This window comes from Ovis aries, chromosome 1 (genome assembly GCF_016772045.2).
Source record: "Ovis aries strain OAR_USU_Benz2616 breed Rambouillet chromosome 1, ARS-UI_Ramb_v3.0, whole genome shotgun sequence".
Classification (NCBI taxonomy): domain Eukaryota; kingdom Metazoa; phylum Chordata; class Mammalia; order Artiodactyla; family Bovidae; genus Ovis; species Ovis aries.
The window spans coordinates 107,041,264-107,065,447 of record NC_056054.1 but is presented as its reverse complement, the minus strand read 5'-3'; the positions used below and the strand labels follow the sequence as shown (position 1 = coordinate 107,065,447).

Genomic DNA, 24,184 nt, shown 5'->3' with positions numbered 1-24,184 from the left:
CATGAATATTCTGGCTATCCTAATTCAGCAATGTGGTTTCCCAGGTGGCTCAGTGGTAAAGAATCCACCTGCCAATGCAGCAGATGCAGGGTCAATCCCTGGGTCAGGAAGATCCCTTGGAGGAGGAAATGGCAACCCACTCCAGTATTCTTGCCTGGATAATCCCATGGGTAGAGGAGCCTGGTGGGCTACAGTCCATGGGGTCGCAAAGGGTCAGACACAACTGAGCGAGCACACACACACACCCCCAGCAGTGTACTGTGGCCTCTGAAAAAGTCAATCCTATCCCCCCCCCCCAAAAAAAGGAGGGTGGAGAGCATCTGAATAAAGGTGGCAGAATAGTTTTACTCTCTATTTTGCTCAGGCCAGGTCTGTGAAGGACAGTGTCTAGTTATTGAAGCCGCATTTGCAGAGAAAAGGAACTAAGATGGGTTTTTTTCCAGCAATGGCTAATGGAGGCAGAATACCTGTCTTCAAATAACTGATGAACTGTCACACAGAAGAAACATTAAATTTAATCTTCATAGCCCCAATGCCCAGAACTAGGAGTCATGGCTAGTCATGTCAATGGAACACATTTCAGCTCCATATAAGGAAGAACTTTCTATAATGAGGGTGATCTAAACATTGAATCTGGATGAATCAGGAGGTACAAAAGAGGACTTCTAGAGTATGGTAATTTCTGTTCTCTGCCTGGGTGGTAGGTACTTAAGGACTTTGTTTTATTATTGTTCTGCATCTGATACACGTATGCTTTCACATGCTCTTTTGTAGATGTAATATATTTTTAAAAATATTGAAAAAATACAGGTGTCTAGCAAAGCAGTGACCTCCTTATCATCATGAGGGTCCAAGAATAGGCTGGGAGCACCGAGAGAAAGGATGTGATAGATGACCCCTGACACTCATTCCATCTCTAAGATTCTGCACATCTAAATATACGTGCACAATTATTAAAGGAACACTGTAAACAATATTCTTAAAGTGATTACCTGTTAATTAACTAGGTCTGAGGCCTCACTCCGTTTTCACTACAATGATTATTGGTGTTTGTTAGACTATGATCTCCAAGTATATTACAGTGATTATCATTTTATTGAGCATTACATAATGAGAATTAGATAGATACAGTCTTTGCCCACTTAAGATGACAAACGATGTGGACAGTCATAAAGAGAATATAGTGAGAGCCGGATATGAACAGTGAATAAATACAAGAGACAGCAAAAGGTTTATATGGCAAACAGGTCAAGGTTCAGCTTGGGGAACAAATACCCTAGGGTCTTAGAAGAAAACACCCTATATAAGTTAAGACCAAGAAATCTAGCCCTCTGCTCCAGGTAATTTCAGCAGGCTTTCTGAAAGAAGTGAACCTTCAGAAATAGATGGATTCTAGGGATTCCCTGGTTGTCCAGTGGTTAGGACTCCCCACTTTCATTGCTGGAGGGCATGGGTTCAATCCCTGGTCCCAGAACTAGGATCCCACAAGCCACGCAGCATGATTCTGGCAATCAAACATTTGGTTAGGGCAACCTTTCTCCTAGGCTGACAGGGGGCAAGAAAGTCAGAATAACTTAAGTGGCCATTTCCTCGTGTTAATCTTGTTCTCCTGATCTGTTCCTTCTTGATCTCTCACTACCTTCTCCACAGTGCTGATCTGACATGAAGGAACCAAGACCTAGAAAAGGGAAATGAGAGGAAGGGGTATTTGTGGATTGTGATGGACGTGGAATCAGGGAGAGTCCTTGAGTCCCTAAGTCACTGCTAAATAAACAGTCAGGCTCTCTACTCCTTCTGGCTGAGCTGTGACTTTGGGCAATGTTACTTCTGCTTTGGACTCACTTAACCTTTAATCTGGGGATCCCCACTCATATTACTGACATCAACTCCTCTAGCCTCACAACAACCTTGAGTTGATGGGAAAACTAAACCAAAACACAAAATCCTATGAGATACTTGAGTCCAATGTGGTAAAATGCAAATAATACTTAGTCAAATTTTATTCTCTTATAATCATTTCTCTTCACTTTATCAAAGAGGAAACTGAGTCACAATGAATGGGAATAAGTTAATTTCATATATACCCTTCAGTCTTTGACCTCATCAGTGTAAATAGTCTAAAGTGTTAGCCATGTCAGACTTTTTTGGGACCCCATGGACTACAGGCCACCAGGATCCTCTGTCCATGGTATTTTCCAGACAATAATATTGGAGTGGGTTGCCATTCCCTTCTCCAGGGGATCTTCCTGACCCAGGGAGCAAATTCAGGTCTCCTGCACTGCAGGCAGATTCTTTACCATCTGAGCTACCAGGGAAGACTGTAAATAGTCTAATGTTACAGTATTTTTCTTTCTGGAATTTCCTGCCATGATCACTCTATAAACGGGGAAACCGAGGCACAGAGTGATTGAAATATACTGCCTCAATGCACTGTCTTCATAAGATAGTGCCTAGATGAGAAACTCAAGAACACTAATTCTCAAGGCAAAATTCTTTTTCCATTAGATTCCTACCCAAGTTTGAAACATTAAAGCCACTCAAAGTTTGTGAAATTAGGCGATAAGTGCTATAAAGTTTGAGTTCTTGATACCATGAACAGAGTAGGGTCTGGGGTGGCAACAAAAGTAATCAGGATCCTTGACTTTTATAAAGGGTTTCATAGTTGACAAGCACTCCACAGACACTGTTACACTCTGTCCTCATCAAGGACATCAATAGCATGCCGCTTTTACAGATGAGGAGGCTGAAACTCAGAGGCTAGTCAGAACACAGTTCATTAGGAAGGGGCAGAAATGAGATGGAAACTCGGGTCTTCTGAATCCAAGTTTACTGAAGACACACTTTGGGGAAAAGAGGCTACCCGGGTTTTACTGGGAGACTTGGTGGACTCTGAGGGAGGTAGGAAGAAGCTAGTCTTAGCAGCACATTCACAGAAAAGGAAATCATCATCATTAGGCATTTCAAATGATGACACAGAACTGCTCTGGGCACTGTGGGGACCTATCAACTGCAACTCTAAACTCTGAGGGCCTGCAATCTAAGGCAAACACACAAAGAACAAATATGTACATGACATACAGATGGTATCTAACCGTAGAGCTACTACAGTGATCTACAACAAGAATAGAGAGGACAGCCTGTGAGTGCATAAATACAAATGGGAACAATCAAGAAAAGTGAGCCAGGGAAGAAAGAAACACACACACCAATTCAGAAAAGGGTTTTTTTGGAAGGAAAAAAAATTTTTGAGTTGTTTTTTCCCTCTCTTTTAAGTTAAGAAGCAATGGATTAGCTGTGTTGCGGCCAGAGTAGAGTGGAGAGTATGAGATTTAAAACAGAAATTTATTCTTAGGCCTATGGAACAATCATAAAGATGGGTGGGAAGAGAGGTGGAAGGCAGTGAGTGGACAAAGAGGGCCTTTGAGCAAGCAGAAGTTCAAGAGATATTTACCTGTCTTGACTCCCAGACTGTATCTAAGTGTTTCCACCCCCATGCTTTCAGAAAACTCAAGCTCTCCACACTTCAGGAACAAGAAATTCCAAGTTGTGAAACCTGTTTGCAGCGGATGAAGAAAGCAGCAGTGCCATGGTGGAGGAGATAAGAACCTTGGATACGTGAAGGCAAGGTTCCAACATGAAGGCAAGAAGTCCCTATCTTGCCCTCAATCTCCATCTCCCCAGATTCTAACACCACAGGAGAGGTTCCCAGGGCAAAACTCACTTATCTGGATCCACAAATTGTGAGAGAGTTTCCAGTTTGCTTTAAACAAACTCAAATTCACCTGTTGAGTTTCAGGCCAGTGATGAGATTCTTAATGTAAAAACTCTTTTGAGCTCTGCTGGCATATGAACATTTCTCAATATACCAAATCAGACTCCAGCCAGGTAGAGATACCTATTTGTCTCTGTTAATTTTTGTTTACTCAAGTCATCCTTTGGAGCCTTAATTAGCAGGAGAGGCTGCAGCAGGGGACCTGTAGGAGACTGGACCGTTTGCTTGTGCTTAGTCGCTCAGTTGTGTCTGACTTTTTGGGACCTCGTGGACTGCAGCCCACCAGGTGCCTCTGTCCATGGAATCCTCCAGGCAAGAATAGTAGAGTGGGTAGCCATTCCCTTCTCCAGTAGGATCTTCCTGACCCCAGGGTCGAACCTGGATCTCCCGCACTGCAGGCAGATTCTTTACCATCTAAGCCACCAGAGAAGCCCAGGGGATTGGGCTACGAATATGCAAAGAGTCCTATAATCTGATGCTGGCTCCTTGTAGAACGCAAGATCTTTGGAGGTGAAGTGCTGGCTTATCCACAACAATTTGAGACATGAGTCAAAGGTTAGCAATTTCATACTTTCAGAGGAGGCTGCTCATCCTAGTTTCTGAGTTGACACAAATACTAAGATCTGTATGGGTGGTATGAGAATGTGAGGATTTTTATGATGGTTCTTAAACTATTTTCACCAACATCTGTTTCTCTGCCATATTTATAATGTGCCATTTTGTTCTCTAACCACTCTACATGTATTAACACATTTAATACAACCACGTTGAGTAGACACTATGGGTATTATGTTCATAGAGAAGTTGAGTAACTTAACCAAGGTTACACAGCTAGTCAGTGAAGGCACTAGGACCTGACTACAATTTACATCATTTAGCTAAATCCCTTTTTTCCTTTCCCCACACTGCTCAGCTTGCAGGATCTCAGTTTGCCGACCAGGGAGAGAACCTGCGCCCTGGCAGTGAAAGCCTGAATCCTAACTACGAGGCAACCAGGGAACTTCCCAAATTCCAATACTTTGAAAAGAATGTTTAACCAAATACCTGACATCTACATATAAAGCATTGTTCTAGGTACTATGCAGAAGATACAAAGGCTATATAGACAGTTCCTGAACTTAAGGGACTCACTATATAGCTGAAAATACTGGTAAAATGTTACCAAGCCCAAGTTCGTAGTGCTCACAGCATGACAGGGCAATATATCAAGAGATGAGCTGTTGGGGCAAGGAAGAGCAACTTTTATTCAGAAAGCCAGGAGACAGAGAAGATGGTGGACTAGTTTCCCAGAGAACCTTCCCTGAGTTAGAATTCAAGCTTCTTTTATATTAAACAAGGATGGGGGTAAAGTCCTGTTTCCAGGATGTGCTAACTTCTTCCTTCCTGCAGCCATGTCCAAGAGGGCCTAGTCAGGAGGTTTCCTATGTGCTAAAGAAAGATGCTTCCGGTTAACACTCATTACATGGGAGGCACAGTTCCCAGAGGTGGTCCACTATGTACAATTTAAGATTACAGGCAGCATTTCTTGAGTGATTAACTTGAAGAAAAGCAATAGAATACAAAGGTTAAAGCAATCTGTTCTTCCCTATTACAGTAATCTATATATGGCACTTAAATTATTCTCATTTTATTCACCTATATAGGATTTTCTCACTAGAAAGGACCTTGTATCACCAACACCATTCTCTTTTCCTTTTAAATAGAAAAGGCAACTGTAGGCCCAGAAGGGACCAAGTTAATAGCTAATTTACAATAACTAGAGAACAGCTAGTGGCAAACCCCAAACTGGAAGCCAGCTTTTCTAAGTAATAGTGATGTTTCGTGTTCTTTTTGGCATTCAGGACATAAACGTATAGTTAGAACAGCAGTACAAAACAAAGTTTACTCCTTTATCCAAATTGTCGTTCACTTCCATTTCTCTTCTTCACTTCTGGCACATTCTTACTGATCATTTCAATTCACTTCAACTTTACTGATCCCCATTCCTCCCTTTTTTTTTCCTTTTGGAGTAAAACTAGGCCTTGACATCACTCAAACATACGGGGCTGGGATGGAGCTAATGTTGAACTGTTTGAGGTCCTTTACTAAGGTCCGTCTAGTCAAGGCTATGGTTTTTCCAGTGGTCATGTATGGATGTGAGAGTCGGACTGTGAAGAAAGCTGAGCACCGAAGAATTGATGCGTTTGAACTGTGGTGTTGGAGAAGACTCTTGAGAGTCCCTTGGACTGCAAGGAGATCCAACCAGTCCATTCTGAAGGAGATCAGCCCTGGGATTTCTTTGGAAGGAATGACGCTGAAGCTGAAACTCCAGTACTTTGGCCACCTCATGCGAAGAGTTGACTCATTGGAAAAGACTGATGCTGGGAGCGATTGGGGGCAGGAGGAGAAGGGGACGACAGAGGATGAGGTGGCTGGATGGCATCACTGACTCGATGGACGTGAGTCTGAGTGAACTCCGGGAGTTGGTGATGGACAGGGAGGCCTGGCGTGCTGCGATTCATGGGGTTGCAAAGAGTCGGACACGACTGAGCGACTGAACTGAACCGAACTGAACTATTAAAGAACCTTAAAGGAAGAACAAAAGGTGCTTTGGACAAGATGCTAGTCATTGCTTGAGCAGGAACAAAAGAAAAAAGAAAGGGGAGATGTATTTGAATGACTTAGGGAGACGTGCAAGTTGTTTAGAAGAGGACAAATTAAGACTAAATGCAGAGGGACAGGGATCAGAGAAGAAACATCACAATCCCCTTAGGGGTGGGCGGAGGGAGTAAAAATGCCGAAGCAAGGCGATTCACAGAAAGCTTCACGGCGTCTTTTCAAAGTATCTGAAAAGGCTCTTTCTTAAGAGGGTAAAGAACGCCCTCTGAAGTCCGCGGGGGTCTCTTCCCATTGTGAAGCCTCTCCTCTCTGGGAGGTCGCAGGGCCCTTTTAAGGAGAAACGGAGGACCCCACCCTCTCAGTGGTCTGGGGGAAGCTTTCTGTCGGAGCCGGGTCCCTTCCAGTGAGAACTGCGAGGTGCCCTCCGGCGACAGGTGAGACCCCAAAAGCACAGCTTCGTCCACACTCGACCGGCAAGAAAGCCCGCCACATCCCCCGCTACTCCCGCCGACCACAGGCCGGCCGCCCGGCCACCGGCCGCGAGCGTGCGTAACGTGCCCCCGCAGCGTGACGCACGGGCCGCGCCGGGGAAGCTGCGCGGGCAGCGCGGCGGGAGGAGCGCGCGGCGGGGGCGGGGTGCGGGCGGAAGCCAGCGTCTGCGGAAAGGAGAAAGGAAAGGGAGACGCGGCTGGGTGCGGCGGGGCGCGGCTGGGAGACCGGCGGGAGGGCGCCGCCTCCTCCCCCGCCCTCTCCGCTGAGGATGGAAGTGACGAAAGCAGCCGAGGAGGTCACTTCCTGCTGGGGTGGATGAGGAGGAGCCGGAGACGCCGCGGAGGAGACCGGACCGAAGACCGACCGTGCCGGGGAGAGGTGAGTCCCGGCCTCGCCGCCGACCCGTCCGGGCCGACCCCCAAGCTTCGGCGGTGACGGCGTCCCTGCGGCCGGGGCAGCGGGGAGAGCCACGTACTAACCCTGCTGGGCCTCCCCCTGCGCGGGGGCGGGGGAGGGAGGGGGCCCCCGTGGCTTAGGGGCGACGGGGACCCGGGCAGCGTTCTCGCGGTGGCTCCGCGGAGCCCCGAGACCACGGGGAGAGGAAGGCCCGGTCGGGAGGCAGGTAGATAGGAGGCTCCGGGGACTGTGGAAGCCGGGACGCGCGCGGTACCGGGCTCTGCAAGCCTCACTTTATGGGGAATGGTCGCAATCCGAGGGAAGGCAAGGGGCCTGCCGGGCTGTGCAGAGTTAAGATGAGTGACCCTACTTCGACAGTGTGTCCTCGGAGTGAATTTGCGAAAGGCATGAAGAAGGCGCCTCCGGACTCCTGGGAGGAAGGCCTTTATAGGTGAAAGCGGAGAGTTGGGATGTCAGGAGAGAGCTTCCTGGGCGCGTCATTGTTGCGGCGGGGTTTGAACCCCAGAGTCGTCGTGAGTGAAGGCATTCCCGTGTCAGGATAATGACCCCCTCACCCCGACAGAGCAGCCTCGTTGTTAACGTTCAAGGCAGCTTCCTGGAGTCGTGGGGAAATTAGTGTTTTTCCTCCCTCATTGTCACGGAGATGGAAGCAGCCAGGAGAGGAAACTCCTGCCTCAGCTCTGGGGCCTTGTTATTGTGTATCTTGTGTATGTAACTGTGTGTTTCTGTTTGTTTGTTTTTCTCCTTCCTTTGGGGCCTTTATCCATCCTCATTCCTTGGTAATTTCTTAGACCGAAACTTGCTGGTTAGTCTTCTAAATGTATATGGTGGGGGGGGGGGGGGAGTTTCAAAGGATCTAGAGGAATCCTAGGTTAGATGAAATTTCAAGATTAGGAATTTGTATCCACCCCGCCCTAGGGTCACCAAGGCACCTACATTCCCTCTAGACTCCTGCTAATGTTGATGCTGAGGGCCTGTCATTCACCCTGGGGAACTGCCTGAGTAAGGGTAAATCTGCCTTCTGCTTGCATCTCTCTCTGGCCGTTTTACTCTTCCCTGCTTTTTGCTGAAGGAGTAACTGATACAGGCTGCTTGCTGCTAGGAGCAGGAAATTTATTAAGGAACTGTAAATCTGGATAGAATGAATTCAAATCACAGCCAGACTCCCTCCACTTGTTGAACAGAAGGTTCCCCAAAGTGCTTGCTTCTTTTTTCCTTTCTATTAAAGGGAGAAGATGTAAATTTTTTCCTCAGAGAAAAATGGGAGGAGTGTAAGTTTTCGTGTATAGAGTAACTGTACATATGGTGTGTTTACTTCCTGTATCCCAGGGTGTTTTTCAAGGAGGAAGGGGCAGTTTCTGCTTGGGAGGAGTTTTCCTTTTCCCATCTCACATAATTTAGGAAAGTAAATCAAAATCAGATGTTCATTTTTGAGTGGCAATCAAATGGATTTGGGTTTTGGTTTTTTTTTTTTTACTCTTTAAACTGGTACATCTGGGTGAACTCAGGCTTGTGTATCTTGGCATCTGGGCCTGTCTAGTAATAGAAGACAAACTGTTTGACTTGTTCTGGCTGCCTTTTTGGACTCATTTCACCATACCCTTCCTTTTTTCACGTTTGAAAGATTGGTCAGGAGGGAGAAAGCAAATATTAAAAATAGTGTTTACTATTTGTGGTTTAAAGTCAGGTAAGAGATAAATTATAGTCTTTGAAGTTGATGACCTGAGAATCATCATTTCACGACTTGAGGATTAGCACTCTGGAAGTGACATGTTTGGAAGAGGGTTACATAAGGAGGGAAAGATGAGGAAATGGAAGTTTGGGGAAAGGCTGTGGCAGAAAACCCTGGGAGGATAATAAACACAGAACACCTTGAATTAACTGATGTGGTTTGTGTCTCTCAGCAGGAGGGTGAAAATGAAAGCGGGCTGCAGCATCGTGGAAAAGCCAGAAGGAGGTGGAGGTGAGCAGGAGTTAATCAGTCATTCTCTGATGCACCTGGAATGTCCCTCAGCGGTTCCTTTTCTCTTCACTTGGGCTTGGTTCACAAATGCCAGACTGTGACTGACCGCCTCTTGACAGGGTAGATATTGCTAGGACAGTTCTATGCTTTTTCCTATGGATGAATGTTAACAAATGTCGTCACCACACCCTCATTTCCAAGCTTTCGAGTCTCTTTCCTCTTAGAGAAACAATTCCAACCTTGGGGGAAAGGTGCTGTTTTCTAAAACATTGTCTTTCCTGTGTGTTCCCTTTGAAACTTACATGTCCTCACAGGAAGTAGGCATGAGATTTAGTAAAGTCTGAAAGGGGAAAAGATTAGGACACCTGGCTGCTGCTACCCAACTCTTATCAGATTTAATGACTGCCACAAGGAAAGGTAACTTTGGTCTGCCTTCCTCTGCACTGTTGTGATTAGCCCCAGTTGACTGAAAGGGTGTTGGTGGCATGTTTGCACAGCTCTCTAGAGTTTCTGAGCGTCGGAATGTGAAGCTGGGGATGCTGGTATGTATGTTCCTAGCTCCTGACTGCCTTGATCTTGCCCTTTTCATATTAAAGGGTATCAGTTCCCTGACTGGGCCTATAAAACAGAGTCGTCCCCGGGCTCCCGGCAGATCCAGCTGTGGCACTTCATCCTGGAGCTGCTGCAGAAGGAGGAGTTCCGCCATGTCATCGCCTGGCAGCAGGGAGAGTACGGGGAATTCGTCATCAAGGATCCGGACGAGGTGGCCCGCCTCTGGGGCCGCAGGAAGTGCAAACCACAGATGAACTACGACAAGCTGAGCCGGGCTTTGAGGTAGGGAAAAGAATTCCCAAATCCATTGTGCTGACAGATTGGAAAGAGGCTTAAGTAGTTTGGTAGATGTTGGGTAAAAAGGTATCAGGTGATGAGAGACGACACTAGTGAATAACGTGTAGCTTTATACCGGGAGTAGAAGAGCTGTTAAATCTGGGTGGCATAGGCGCAGGAGGAGAAAGGCACGTCTTTGGTTGTATGTTGGAGGGAATCCCAACGTGGCTGGCACTGGGTCCTGACAGCCGATTCTGCTCTGTAGTGGGCGAGAATGTGTGGTGAAACCTGGATTGGAGCTAATTTGTAAACCAAAAGATTAGTTTAGACTTCCCTGTTGGGGAATGTCTCTTCTTTAGGCTCTCCTGAAAGAAACGAGAAAAACAGTGAAACAGGCATGCAAGAGGATGGCTCAGTGCATGGCGGGGCCCTCGCTGTTGAGCCAGTGAGCTCAGTGGGCTGTTGGTCCGTAGGTTGCGCCAGCTTGTCTAAAGATTGGTCACTCTAAGCTTTCTCAGGTTCTCTTTTCCCCTTGTCAGTCTTTATATTTCATAATCCTTTATCCCTCCAGGGGTATTTATAATCTATGCCACTGAATATATTCAAGGTTCTAGGTACATTGAAATTCCCCTGACTTCCTTCATTGTGTGACCCCGAATGCAAAATCTGAGCAGCAACATTGCTGGAGCCTCTCACTTCTTTTGAAAGTGAAGTAGGCCAAGCTGACTGCTGTTTTCCAGCTCAGAATGTACCATTATTTGACCTGCCACCATAAAACAGTTTTACATTCCTTTGTCTATGCCTTGAGCTTAGGCCTCCAGACTAACCACATCAGGTCTCCCAAGAGATTTGCCTGCCCCCACCTGGGGAAGGCAGAAAAGAGAAACGAAGCAGTGACGTATAGTGGAACAGGAAGGAAATGGACTAAAGAATTGAAACCGTAGAGAGAGAAGAAAAGTGGCTGGGGCTCGAATAGGTGTACAGGATCTCAAAGAGAGACTGTCTTTGTAAAGGACTAGAATCTTGTTGAAAATTGAATCTGAAAAGTAAGCTCTTAGGTCTCCCAGCTCTAACCTGAGGGCAAAGCTGCAAAAGAATGATATAGTGAGAAAGTTCGCAAGTAAATACTCAGAGCAGGAGCTGTTGATTGTCGTGGTTACCTAAGTGTATCAAAAACGGTCAGTAGCCAGAAGACGACTTGACATGCATTCTTGTTTTTACAGATACTATTACAACAAGAGGATCCTTCATAAAACAAAAGGGAAAAGGTTTACTTATAAATTTAACTTCAACAAGCTGGTGATGCCCAACTACCCATTCATCAACATTCGGTCAAGTGGTAAGATGCAAACTCTCTTGGTGGGGAGTAAATTCTGAGTTAAAAAATTTTAAAAACCCAGATCTTCAGATTTGTCATGCTTACGGGGTATTTAGAAACACCACAGTAATATGATCCCCTGGATTCCCTCTGCCAACTATTCTCATTATTCTCACAGGAAGTGATAGACTGCAGCAGTGAGATAGATTTGGTTGATTTGGGTCTGTTTTCTGCATATTATCTGTCATCTCCTAGATATTGTTACATTGTCTTCTTCAGGAATATTATTCCATAGGTTTGTGTTGATCCTTAAGTTCAGGATTCAGAATTTCAACACCCAGCCTAGTGGCTCTTTCACAGACAAGAACTAGTTTCTAAAACACTTCCGATTTTCTATGAAACAACCAAGCTCACCCTTATCAAGTGAATCTCATCAAAACCACAGCATCCTTGATCACAGGAGGGGAGGTTCAGATGTTTGCAGTGAAAAGCAGTGCCTTTGATCTGCACCAACAACTCCTCGGAGAACAGGACTCTGGGGTTACTTGACCTTCTCTCCTCTGAAGTGTTGCAAGGCTTCGCCTCTAGGCTCTCCACGGGATAGCTTTCCATTACAGCTTTTCACGGAGGTTTTGGGTCTGCTTCTCAGCGAAGGAGAAGGCAGTTTCTGATAAGGATGTTTGTTTGTTTCAAGATGCAAATCAGGCCCCTGCCTAAGAAAATAGATTGTATTTTACTAATTTCTGAGGAGTCCATCAGTGCTCTGTCTTTATGGAACTGTATAAGGCAAAGAAATCTGCTTATGACTCTGTAGTATTACAACTTCTCAGAGAAAAGTTGGAAGAAACCTGAAAATTTAGAGCAGGGGTGTGGCTGAGAGAATATGCTGAGATCCTTGGCAGATATGTAATTACTACACACAACAAGTTAGGGCAGTTTTAGCTTCATGCTGCTATCATTACAGTTCCATCTCCCCTGTAACCACCCTCCTGTCCCTGGGGCATGCATTTAAAAAAAAAAAACTATTGGAATGCATCTCTAATTACAACCTGTTTTCTTTCCTTGTGCCTGAGGGAGAGGTGTTAGGAAATCAAACCTGTTCTAACCACTGGCATCTTGTTTCCTCTATTTTTCACTCTTGCCCCCTCCCTGTGTACCTAGAGGAATTTTGACTCTAGGAGTCAGTTCTTTGCATCAGGTGGCCAAAGTACCGAAGTTTAAGCTTCAGCTTCAGTCCTTCCAATGAATATTCAGAACTGATTTCCTTTAGGATTGACTGTTTGGACCTCCTTGCAGTCCAAGAGACTCTTCAAGAGTCTTCTCCAATATCACAGTTCAAAAGCATCAATTGTTAGGGGCTCAGCATTCTTTATAGTTCAACTCTCACGACCATACATAATTACTGGAAAAACCATAGCTTTGACTAGACGGACCTTTGTTGGCAAAGTAATGTCTCTGCTTTTTAATATGCTATCTAGGTTGGCATAACTTTTCTTCCAAGGAGCAAGCGTCTTTTACTTTCATGGCTGCAGTCACCATCTGCAGTGATTTTGGAGCCCAGGAAGATAAAGTCTCTCACCGTTTCCATTGTTTCCCCATCTGTTTGCCATGAAGTGATGGGACTGGATGCCGTGATCTTAGTTTTCTGAATGTTGAGTTTAAGCCAACTTTTTCACTCTTCTCTTTCACTTTCATCAAGAGGCTCTTTAGTTCTTTACTCTCTGCCATAAGTGTGGTGTCATCTGCATATCTGAAGTTATTGATATTTCTCCCGGCGGTCTTGATTCTAGCTTGTGCTTCTTCCAGCCCGGCATTTCGCATGATGTACTCTGCATATAAGTTAAATAAGCAGGGTGACAATATACAGCCTTGAGGTACTCCTTTCCCAGTTTGGAACCAGTCTGTTGTTCCATGTCCAGTTCTAACTGTTACTTCTTGACCTGCATACAGATTTCTCAGGAGGCAGGTCAGGTGGTCTGGTATTCCCATCTCTTTCAGAATTTCACTGTTTGTTGTGATCCACACAGTCAAAGGCTTTGGCATAGTCAATAAAGTAGAAGTAGATGTTTTCCTGGAACTCTCTTGCCTTTCTGATGATCCAGCAGATGTTTGCAATTTGATCTCTGGTTCCTCTGTCTTTTCTAAAACCAGCTTGAACATCTAGAAGTTCACGGTTCACATACTGTTGAAGCCTGGCTTGGAGAATTTTGAGCATTACTTTGCTAGCATGTGAGAATGAGTGCAATTGTGTGGTAGTTGAGCATTCTTTGGCATTGCCTTTCTTTGGGATTGGAACGAAAACTGACCTTTTCCAGTCCTGTGGCCACTGCTGAGTTTTCCAAATTTGCTGACATATTGAGTGCAGCACTTTCACAGCATCATCTTTTAGGATTTGAAATAGCTCAACTGGAATTCCATCACCTCCACTATCTTTGTCCATAGTGATGCATCCTAAGGCCCACTTGACTTCACATTTGCATTTTTTTCTATTGAAAACCCACAAATCCAGCCACTTGGATAACCTGAATGGGGACCAATATGCTTTTCCAGGAAAAGGAAGTCTGGACTGTCACTCTGTGAAGACTCTGGCCTAGCAGCCACACAGTAGTGGCCTAGAACTGCCTGTTGGGCCAGAAGGCAGCTGAATCAACATTGATTCTTAACCAGGCTCAAGATCCTGGTCAGAAAATCATGGGGAAAGCAAAAAGTCCGTTTCTTTTAAGGATACGACTGGTTTTTTACATCCTGGATGCAGATAACCCCAAAGAACTAGAGTCAGTAGTTCATAGAGAACTTTTACCCAAATAGACCAAACATTTCAGGTTAACTTCTACTGATGACAGAGAAATGTAATGTTTATTGAACGTCTGCTTCATGGAGGTACTTTTGCTCAGTGTTTTTGTGAGTTAAGTCACGCCACTCTCCCAGCTTAGTAAAGTATATGTCTTAGTATCCCCATTTTAAAATGATAACATTGAGGATGACAGCAGAGTCAAAGATTGATCAGGGTGGCTTGAATACAGTTACCTGTTGGACAGTTTCTCAGGAAACAATTCTTGAGCCATTGAGCTATTGAAATCTGGCTCATATTTAATAGATCATACGTTCCTTCCCTGGATTTGGGATTCATTCATTTGTTCAACAGATAATGTGTTAAGACTTAAAAACAACAACAAAAAAAGATTGTGGGGGAGTTATTTCCCGCAAGGAACTTAAAATTTAGCAAGAGAGATAAGATATCGATGTGGAATGTGATAAATGCTCTGAGAAGCAGAGCTGTGTGGATTTAGATCCTGGAGGCTAGAGAGATCTTGTCTAGATGGTGGGCTGATACAGTTGGGCTATAAGTTTTTTAATATTTACATCAAAATGTATGTTTAATGGACTTATAAGAAACATTGGAAAGATGCAGGAGATATGTAGTAAAACTGCTTACTGGTCAGAGTTTGGGGGCAGGGCAAACCAGTTCAAGGATGAACTTGAGACCTCTCTACCCCACCCCAGTTTTTTTTATATTTATCCTTATTTTAGAAAACTTTCAAGCTACAAAAAAAATTGAGGGGGAGAAAATAAAACTGTGAACACCCATATATCCTCTACCTACAATCACTAACGGGTAATATTTGCTTTATCTGTATATGTAACTTTTTCAAGATTAACTTACAGATGTGACACTTTATCCCTGTGTGCTTCAGTATGTCCTCCCATGCACAAGGACATTCTCCTCCTCATCACAGTAACATCACCATACTCAGGAGATTTTAACATTGCTCCAATATTGTTATCTAATATATGGTCCATATGCCTTTTAAAAGTTTTAGCTTTTTAAACCATGATTATTTTCTAATAAAAAATCATGTATTTCAACAAATACATGGAATTTGCTATATGCTGGTACTAGTTTAAGGACTTCACAAATATTAATTCTTGTAGTTCTCATAGCATGAGGATTAGTCCTGTTATCATCTGTTTTACAGGTAAGGAAACTGAGACTTGGAAAGGTAAGTAAGTTACCTAGAATAACATTGCTATTAAGTGATAGTGCTAGGGTTTGAACCCTATCAAGGGCCTTATTCCCATTTTGCCAAAGGGGTTCAAAACCCATTGGTTATTTGTACCAGGCTACAAAGTAGAAGGTGCTAGAACTAAGATTCAAACCCACATTTTCCAGCCCTACTGAAGTAGGACTGCTGCAGCTAGTTAAAGTGAAAGTGAAGTCGCTCAGTCGTGTGCAACTCTTTGCGACCCTGTGGACTGTAGCCCACCAGGCGCCTCTGTCCGTGGGATTCTCCAGGCGAGAGTACTGGAGTGGGTTGCCATTTCCTCCTCCAGCAGCTAGTTAAAGGGATCCAAAATGCTACCTCCAGATTGCCTTCCTTCACTCCCTCTAAACCCACTTGGAAAATGCCCTGTATTCTGTCTCCATTTTTGCAATTTGACAATGTATCTTTAGCCCATGTAGAGACTGAGGTATCTATCTTCCAGTTTGAAAAAAGCAAAACAAATGACTGAATTGTTCAGGAGACGGGACCTTCTTTATCACCTCCGCTTCTCTCCATGTTATACTTATTCAGTCCACCAGCACACAGAAAAGTGTTTTGGAGGGGGGGTGTTTTGGGTTTTTTCTTTTGCTTTTGAATAGATGTGCTATTAATACAAAATCAAGATCCAAGAGAATAGCCACCATAATAGGCTGGTAGCAGAAATATTTTTTAGAGCCCACCCCCCCCCCCCCCCCCACCCCCACCCCCCGAGTCTGCTCAAATTGTATACAGGTCCATCCATCTGTTTTTCCTGATCACACAATTAAAATCAGTGGTTTTAGAAAAAAAAAAAAACCTATGGAACAGTTTTCTGCAGAACATCAGTTTGGGAGATGCTGCTCTGGCACAGTGTTCTTCAGACATGTGTGCCGAGAAAGCTTGGACTTGCCACCTGACCCCAGGGTCCTATCTGAAGATGACTCAGTTATACCAAGAACAGGAGAACACAGCTGATTGCTGGCAGTTCTTCGCCACGTCATATCTTGTGCACCTTTTTGTTTCTTCTCCTGTGTCACCACACTTGCACTTATTTGGGTTTTTCTTACTTTTTCTTCTCCTTTATCCTTCCCTCAAGGTAAAAATAGCCCTCCTGACATCATCAGTGATAGAAGACACTGATACCTCCCAGGAGCCCATAGGGCCCCTCAGGCCTCAGACGTCTCAGGCTGTGATTATCAGAACGACTTTTGAGGGCAGTAGAGAACTTGTGAGCCTCTGAAGTTGACTTGTGTAGTGCAGTGTTGGTTTCTGCTTAGAGCTTCAGATCTCAGTCCACAAATTTGGGAGACAGGTGGTAGGTATTGGACTTTGTTCCAGCCTCCTCAGTGGTTGCAAGGCATGGAAAGCAGGATGGGAATGGAGATTGTGATACACAATTTGTATAATAGAACATAGATTTGGAGATATTGAAAAATATTAGACTGTCTATACAGAAGTGGTTGTATGTCAGAAATGATAAAAGGTACACCATGAGAACCTGCCTTAACAAACATGGCCCTTTCTTGTGTTCTGTTTTTATTCTTAAAATGTGGTCTTGCTCGTGTTCATATTTGTGAGGTACAGGGTCTTCAAGCTTTTAATGCATTGTTTACATACATTACCATCCCCAGTTTTGTCTGTTGGTTTTGGCTTGTTTGCTTATAGACGTGGCCCAAATAACGAAAACAAGGAAAGACCATTTGTAAACCTGAGAACTGAAGCAGGTGTTATATGCTGTATATACACACTCTTACAGTCATCCATTCAGCTGATAGTTATTAAGAGCCTACTAATTATTCAGCTCTGAGCTGCTGGAACTCTACTTGCAAATGAGAAATCCCTGCCTTCATGGGGTTTAGAAAACAGATAAACAAGTAAATGACATTTTAGATAGTATTGAGTACTAGGAAAACAGTGAGTAAGAGGCTAGAGAAAGGCAGCAACTAAATTGAATGAAGGAAGCAGAAAAGACAAGCAGGTGAGATTCAGTCCAGCTGGAATGTTTGTTTCCCATTGCTCTTCAGCATTTTGTACTTATTTAGCGACAATCAAATTGCCAGTCATGCATGACTAGACCTCTAAAGTGGCCTTTTGTCTTTCCCGCCCTCACAGGTGTGGTTCCCCAGAGTGCACCACCAGTGCCAACAGGCTCTTCCCACTTCCACTTCCCATCACTGGACACCCATTCTCCAACTAGTGATGTGCAGCCAGGGCGGTTCTCTGCTAGCTCCCTAACTGCTTCTGGCCAGGAGTCAAGTAATAGCACTGATAGAAAGGTGGAGCTTCCAGAGCTGGAGGATGGCCCAGCCGCTGACTGGCGCCGGGGCGTGGATCTCATGTCCTCCCGAAGTGCCGTGGGTGGAGGGATTGGCCACCAGAAGCGCAAGCCTGACATCATGCTTCCTTTGTTCTCCAGGCCAGGGATGTACCCTGACCCCCATAGTCCCTTTGCCGTCTCTCCGATCCCCGGCCGTGGAGGCGTCCTTAACGTCCCCATTTCACCAGCCCTCTCCCTGACTCCCACCATCTTCTCCTATAGCCCCTCACCAGGCCTGAGCCCCTTCACCAGCAGCAGTTGCTTCTCCTTCAACCCTGAAGAAATGAAACACTACCTTCATTCTCAAGCCTGTTCTGTGTTCAACTACCATCTGAGTCCACGGACATTCCCTCGGTACCCAGGGCTCATGGTGCCACCGCTGCAGTGCCAGGCGCACCCCGAGGAGCCATCCCAGTTTTCCATCAAGCTGCAGCCCCCACCTGTCGGGCGGAAGAACCGGGAGAGGGTGGAGAGCAGCGAGGAGGCAGCCCCTCTCCCTGCTCCCACACTGACTCCTGTCCTACCGAGGATTAAGGTGGAGCCAGCCTTGGAAAAGGCTCCTGAGAGCCTCAGACAGTCGGCACAGGAGGAGGAGGAGCGCTCCCAAGAAGAGGGCACTGTGCCAGGCAGGACCACGGAGGAGGAAAAAAGCACCATCTTTGCCCGCCCGGCTGCACCGCCTGTGTGGCCTTCTGTACCCGTTAGCACCCCAAGTGAAGAACCCCTGGAGATGTCTGAAGACAGTGAGGACAGGCCTGGCAAAGAGCCCGGGGCACCTGAGAAGAAAGAAGATGCCCTGATGCCCCCCAAGCTTCGGTTGAAGCGGCGCTGGAATGATGACCCTGAAGCCCTGAGTAAGAATGGCAAGTTTCTCTGGAATGGGTCCGGACCCCGGGGCTTGGCAACAGCCGCTGCTGATGCTTAGAACTGGAAGAGGATTGGGAGCTGTTTATACTATAATCAAACACACACATGTATTTATGTAGCAAGATTTCAGGGTGGGGGGGTGGGGAGGGAATTAGACTGGTTTGATCATTCTAGGGGTGTAGACTTGTATTTTTGTTTGGGGATAGGATGGGGTGTCTTCTGTTGTAAATTAGGTGGGATGTGAACACACTTTCCTGGTGAGTAGGACGGGATTGGTATTGAACTGAAAAGAGAAAGAGCCTCTGTTTCCTAGTGAGGCTTACACTTTGACAGACTCCCAGAGGGCCAAGAAAACTGTTTGGTCCCATAATAGTTCAGGTTCCAGACTTATTTCTTTTCTATTGTATTTATATATGGAAAGCCATTAATGAATTTATTTTGCTCTGAGAGAGACACATAAAGGGAAAGGGGCATGGATGGGAGGTTGAGCAGCGAGAGACCATTAATACTAAGTATTTTGCCTGAAATGTTTCTTTATAATTATTTCAGGGGAGGAATAAGATAATCTGTCTTACTGGGGCAGGGGGATGTTCACGTGTTACTCTTTTTCTTTTTCCCTTTGTTGTTGTTTGGCTTTTTTTTTTTTTTTTTTAATATAGAATGTTTTCAGGAAACATGAAATGTACTGCCAGTTAGAGCGGGGCTGGGAAGGCACAGGCACCAAGCCTCGGCTACGTGGTTGAGACAGGAAGCCCTGCCGTGAATTTCTTGGACATTTCACCTACTTCATCTATTAAGAAGCCATGAGGAGTTGTAAACTCTTGTTCAGGGAAGAAAGAAGAGGACAGAAGGAAGTAACCTGATGCCTTTAAAAACAAAAACACAAAAATTATCTTTTTTTTTTCCCACCATGGGTTTGGGGAGCCAAACCAGTGTGTGACTGAGCGAGTCGACTGAGACGCAAGTGGAAGACGTCTCTCTTGTGTCTGCTGCTCTTACGTTGTCTCCAGTCAAAGCCTTAACAATGAACACACTTCAGCATGATACGGGTCTGTCAGCGTAAACCTGTAAAAGGGCATGGACAACTTCTCAGATAATCCAGAGGTGTCGGAAAATGTTAGACTTCAAGCTGGTGTTTAACCATGCCCACCTGATGTTATTGGGATGGGTAGCAGAAAGGCAGGATTGTGGGCTTTAAGGGCAAGTTATACTTGGAAATGCAGAAGGTAGCTGGGGGTACAAGTGGATGTGTATGAGGCTGAAGGGAGAGGTGGACAGGAAACACAGATGGCAGACAGCTGCCACAAGGGCTGGTGGGAGTGAACAGCGGGTGTCTGTCCTGATGTGGTGGTGCCATTCTTGCCATACCCATCCCCCTAGATCATACTAATTCTTAAGATCAATTGACTGTCTGTGAAACTCCAGGGATTGTTTCTTCATGGGAAGTTCTGTTCCATCAGCTTCAAAGGAATGGGAAGGTATTGATCAAAAATGAGGCAAAAGGGACCTGGACTAAGGGCAGACAGAATCCACAGCCAGCTGTGTGTGTGTGCGCACAGGTAGTACATAGTGTACAGAAATACGTGACGTGGCTCAGCCCCATGAGCAGCAGAGGGAGAAATAACTGCATATCTGGTGGGGGCAGGAAGTGGGCACGGGGATGCTTTCAAGAAATTCCTGACTCCATCTTAGCCTGGGTGAACTCTATGTACTAAGAAGCACTTGAGGGTTGTCTTTATGGTGGGGGTAGGGGGGGTCTTTTTTAAACTGGAGTGCATGCTTGAGAGAGGAGCCCAGGAAAGGTTGGTTAGAGCAGGTGAGTGAGTTATTAGATGGCTTAAGATGACTTGAGTCCATCGTGCCCTTTTTTTTTTTGGCAGTTGTCCTCCCCTTTGTTTGAAATTCCATGAGTGATTTGTCTTTCCCTGGAAAAAGGATTAGGAGAGTGGTCCCTAACAACTCAGGCTGCCTTTGGTTGGTTGTGTTTTTGTCGGTTCCTTTCTCTGTACCTCGACTTACCTCGAATCAGAAAAGCAAGCCCAGGCAGGTGGAAGAGGCATCTCTGCTTGGCATTGCCCAATCTAACCAGGGAGGCTGGCTGCCCACCACCTCTGTCCACTGGAGCAGAGGCACCGGCAGGTGTCAGTATGAACTCAGGAATAGACATGAGGCCTTTAAAGAGGGAGAAAAATCCATGATGCGTACCTGTAACCCCCTAGAACCCAAGTGCCAGAATTAATTCCTAGATGCTGCTTCTGTTTGAATAAAAAGTCACTGCTTTTACACTTGAAAAACACTCAAAAAATGTTCCAACTCCATGAAAACTGTTTTTGGCTTTAAGAAACTGTTTGATGTTTAACTGTTTCCTTTGATTGCCATTCCACCAGTAAATTGTTGGTTGATTTGCACTGCACACTGGGGTTGGGGGAGGGTACTACTCAGAGCCGAACTTGGGATTGCCTGGGAAGTGGACCAGGGGATGTGGCAGTCATTGATATTTCCTGGGGCAAAGCGGTGGGAGATAGTTCTTCTCCCCTAAGTCCACTCCTGGCAGCACCTGTCACAAGCCTGGCGCAAAGCCAGGTCATTCTCTTCTGTGAACATCTCATCACTGACAGCATGTGGAAAGGGGAACAACACCAGGTCTATTTTCCCTCCCCATTTTTTCCAACTTGTGCTGTGCCAAATGTTTAAAAATTTGCAAAGACAAATTTTGAAGTTGTGTTAATCAAGAACGTGTTCTTGCAAGCCGTTTGCTTTTCTGGCTATAGAGAAGAAAATAGTATAGAGATCTCTTCAGGGCATCCAGCCTTGCTGAGTGTTTTTGTTTTTTAAGAACCGCTAGGAGTGAAAAATGAACAATAAGTCCCTCCAACCCCAGTTTTCAAGCTGCACTGCATTAAACCCAGCTCGCTAACAGGGAATCACTGCACCCTAGTCCTCAGTGGGCCAAGAAACTCAGAAGCATTAAAAGAAAAAAATAGTTGAAGTATATCACTTTTTACCAAGCGGGTAGAGTCAGTTAGTTGGCTGTTTGTCCCTTGTTTTTTATTTATTCCATAAATATATTTGTGTTCTTTGTTTTATAGACAGTAATGGAATATACTTTTAAATTTGGGGGGGGGGGAACTGATCAGTCTTTCAAGAACTGTTTGATTTTTTTGTTCTTGGGGTGGGGTGGGGCGTTACCTGTTAATTTGTTTTGAAATACTTAGGCATTCTTATAAAAATGCCTAAATAAAATTGTGTTATAAAATTGAGATGCAGGGATTTTTGGAAATTCACATGTGAAAGGTGACTTCACTAGTTACCCGCTTAAGCAGAATAGTGTGTATATGTACATAACCTGTAAGTAATCTTAACTCCATTGTGCAGTGCCTTTTAGATGTTCTGCTTTCTATAAAGTCTTCAAATTTTTGCATATATATATTATATATATATGATGTAATGTTATAGAAATATATGTATAATATACATATTTTTTCCAGGGGTATCTGATAGCTCTGTATTTTGTTATGGAAGTTGAAAGAAAAAAAAAAAGTATTTTACCTCAGAAGTTAAAAGTTAAATAAAAAAGAAAATACTTTTAAGTAATGTTTGCAGAGTTTGGTTTTGTTGCTGACACACCAAGCCAGGTGGTTGTGCCGGAGCATTTGCTGCGTGCGTACTCGTTCACTCACCCCCACACTTTATTCCTGTTGTGCAGGAACCAACATAGTGAGGGTCTTAACAGTTCTGGAGATGGTCAGTTTCCTTGTGTCAATGGCTGCTGCTAGATAGAATACCACTGAAGCCACAGACAAGTTGGTTGGGAAATGTCACCCTCAAAATTGATTTGAGAATTCATTCAGAGTACATGGCAAAGCCAGAAACAGTAGGCCACACTTTGTATGAATCGGTTCATATGAAGTATTCAGAATAGGCAAATCCATAGAGAAAACAGGTTAATGGTTGCTGTGTAGAGTGGTAATGGGTCACATTTTCTTTTGGGGGGGTGATAAAAATGTGGAGTTAGTGATGATAGTTGTACAATTTGAATTGAATTTGACTACATTAGCCTCTCCTGAAAGGGTGACTTCTCTGGTATGTGAGTAATAATCGCAATAAAGGTGGTTGTGTTGGTTTTTGGCCGCAGCTTGCAGAATCTTACCCAACCAGGGATTGAACCTGTACCCCCTGCATTGGGAGCACAGTCTCAACCACTGGACTACGGGACAGGTCCTTTGTTTTGTTGAGTATATGAAAGGCCGGTGCAAGGGAAACCTAGTATTGCCCAGAAGAGGACAAGAGTCGAGAAGTAGGAGGAGAACTAAGTATCACGTTACACACTTGAACAAAAATGGTGCCAAGCTTTTTGTTGTTCAGTCGCCAAATTGTGTCCAACACTTGCAACCCCATGGACTGCAGCACGCCAGGCTCCTCTGTCCTTCACTATCTTCTGGAGTTTGCTCAAATTCATGTCCACTGAGTTGCTGATGCTATCTAACCACTTAATCTGACGTCCCTTCTTTTGCCTTCAATCTTTCCCAGCATCTGTCTTTTCCAATGAGTCAGCTCTTCGCATCAAGTGGCAAACACTGGAGCTTCAGCACCAGTCCTTCCAGTGAATACTCAGGGTTGATTTCCTTCAGGATCGACTGGTTTGATCTTGCTGTCCAAGGGACTCTCAAGTCCAGACTAAGTAATCTCATTTTACTCTTGAGATAGGCAGAGTGAGCCCAACATTTGTAGAGTCATAGCCAGGTGTTAAATTTGACTTCTACTAAAAGATCCTGTGAGTTCGAGAAGGCTGGAATTTATGAGGGGTAAGGCCAAAGAGGCAAACTAGAATGGATTATGAAGGGTCTTAGGAGATACCTAGAGTTTACATTTTATTCTACTAGCAGTGGTCATCCCCAGTATTATGCAGAAGAGTCTGAGCTAGGCCAAAGAGCAGGAAGGCCAGCTTGTGAAGTGAACATCTCTGCCATCATGAGACCGTTAACTCATTTTGGCAGGAAAAAGTGATGTGATAAAGGCTGGCTGGTTGACTCCCACAGTTCAGTCGCTTAGTCATGTCCGACTCTTTGCGACCCCATGAACTGCAACATGCCAGGCCTCCCTGTCCATCACCAACTCCCAGAGTCTACCCAAACTCAAGTCCATTGAGTCGGTGATGCCATCCAACCATCTCATCCTCTGTCGTCCCCTTCTCCTGTCCTCAATCTTTCCCAGCATCAGGGTCTTTTCAAACTAGTCAGCTCTTTGCATCAGGTGGCCAAAGTATTGGAAGTAACCCAAATCAAGCTGGGAATGAATGGGCTTGGATGCAGACCCTCTAAGAGAGCCTCCTGATTCTTTCCCATCCTCAGGCTGCTGAAAGAAAAGTGAGGGTTGTTAGGAATGAAACTGGATGTAGTTTTGAGATCAGGAAGGATCCCAGGCCACTGGTCCTGCCACCCCATGTTGGCCATTCAATGCACAGAATTGTACAGCAGTTATTCAAATTCTGAGCAAAGAGAGGAGTGAGTGATGGTGAGCGGGGGGAAGAAGTAAGGAAAGACATGGAGCTTCAGGACGAGAACACAGGCAGGGGAGTAGGGGTATCAGG

At 45.0% G+C, this 24,184-nt stretch overlaps 1 protein-coding gene across 6 annotated transcripts; it reads left to right on the top strand.

Moving 5' to 3' along the window:
- The first annotated feature begins 7,179 nt into the window (after positions 1–7,179).
- Positions 7,180–22,184, top strand: LOC101108528 (ETS translocation variant 3). 6 transcript variants are annotated; one of them, XM_060402995.1, is made up of 6 exons: positions 7,180–7,240; positions 9,187–9,242; positions 9,839–10,076; positions 11,294–11,409; positions 17,523–18,581; positions 19,254–22,184. In XM_060402995.1, the coding sequence occupies exons 2-6, from the start codon at positions 9,197–9,199 to the stop codon at positions 19,271–19,273; spliced, it is 1,479 nt and encodes a 492-aa protein (XP_060258978.1). In that variant the 5' UTR covers positions 7,180–7,240; positions 9,187–9,196; the 3' UTR covers positions 19,274–22,184. The 6 variants fall into 6 exon arrangements, with proteins under 6 accessions (XP_060258978.1, XP_060258975.1, XP_014947802.1 ...); XM_060402992.1 differs by having other exon boundaries at positions 17,523–18,590; XM_015092316.3 differs by having other exon boundaries at positions 9,184–9,242.
- The last annotated feature ends 2,000 nt before the right edge of the window (positions 22,185–24,184 follow it).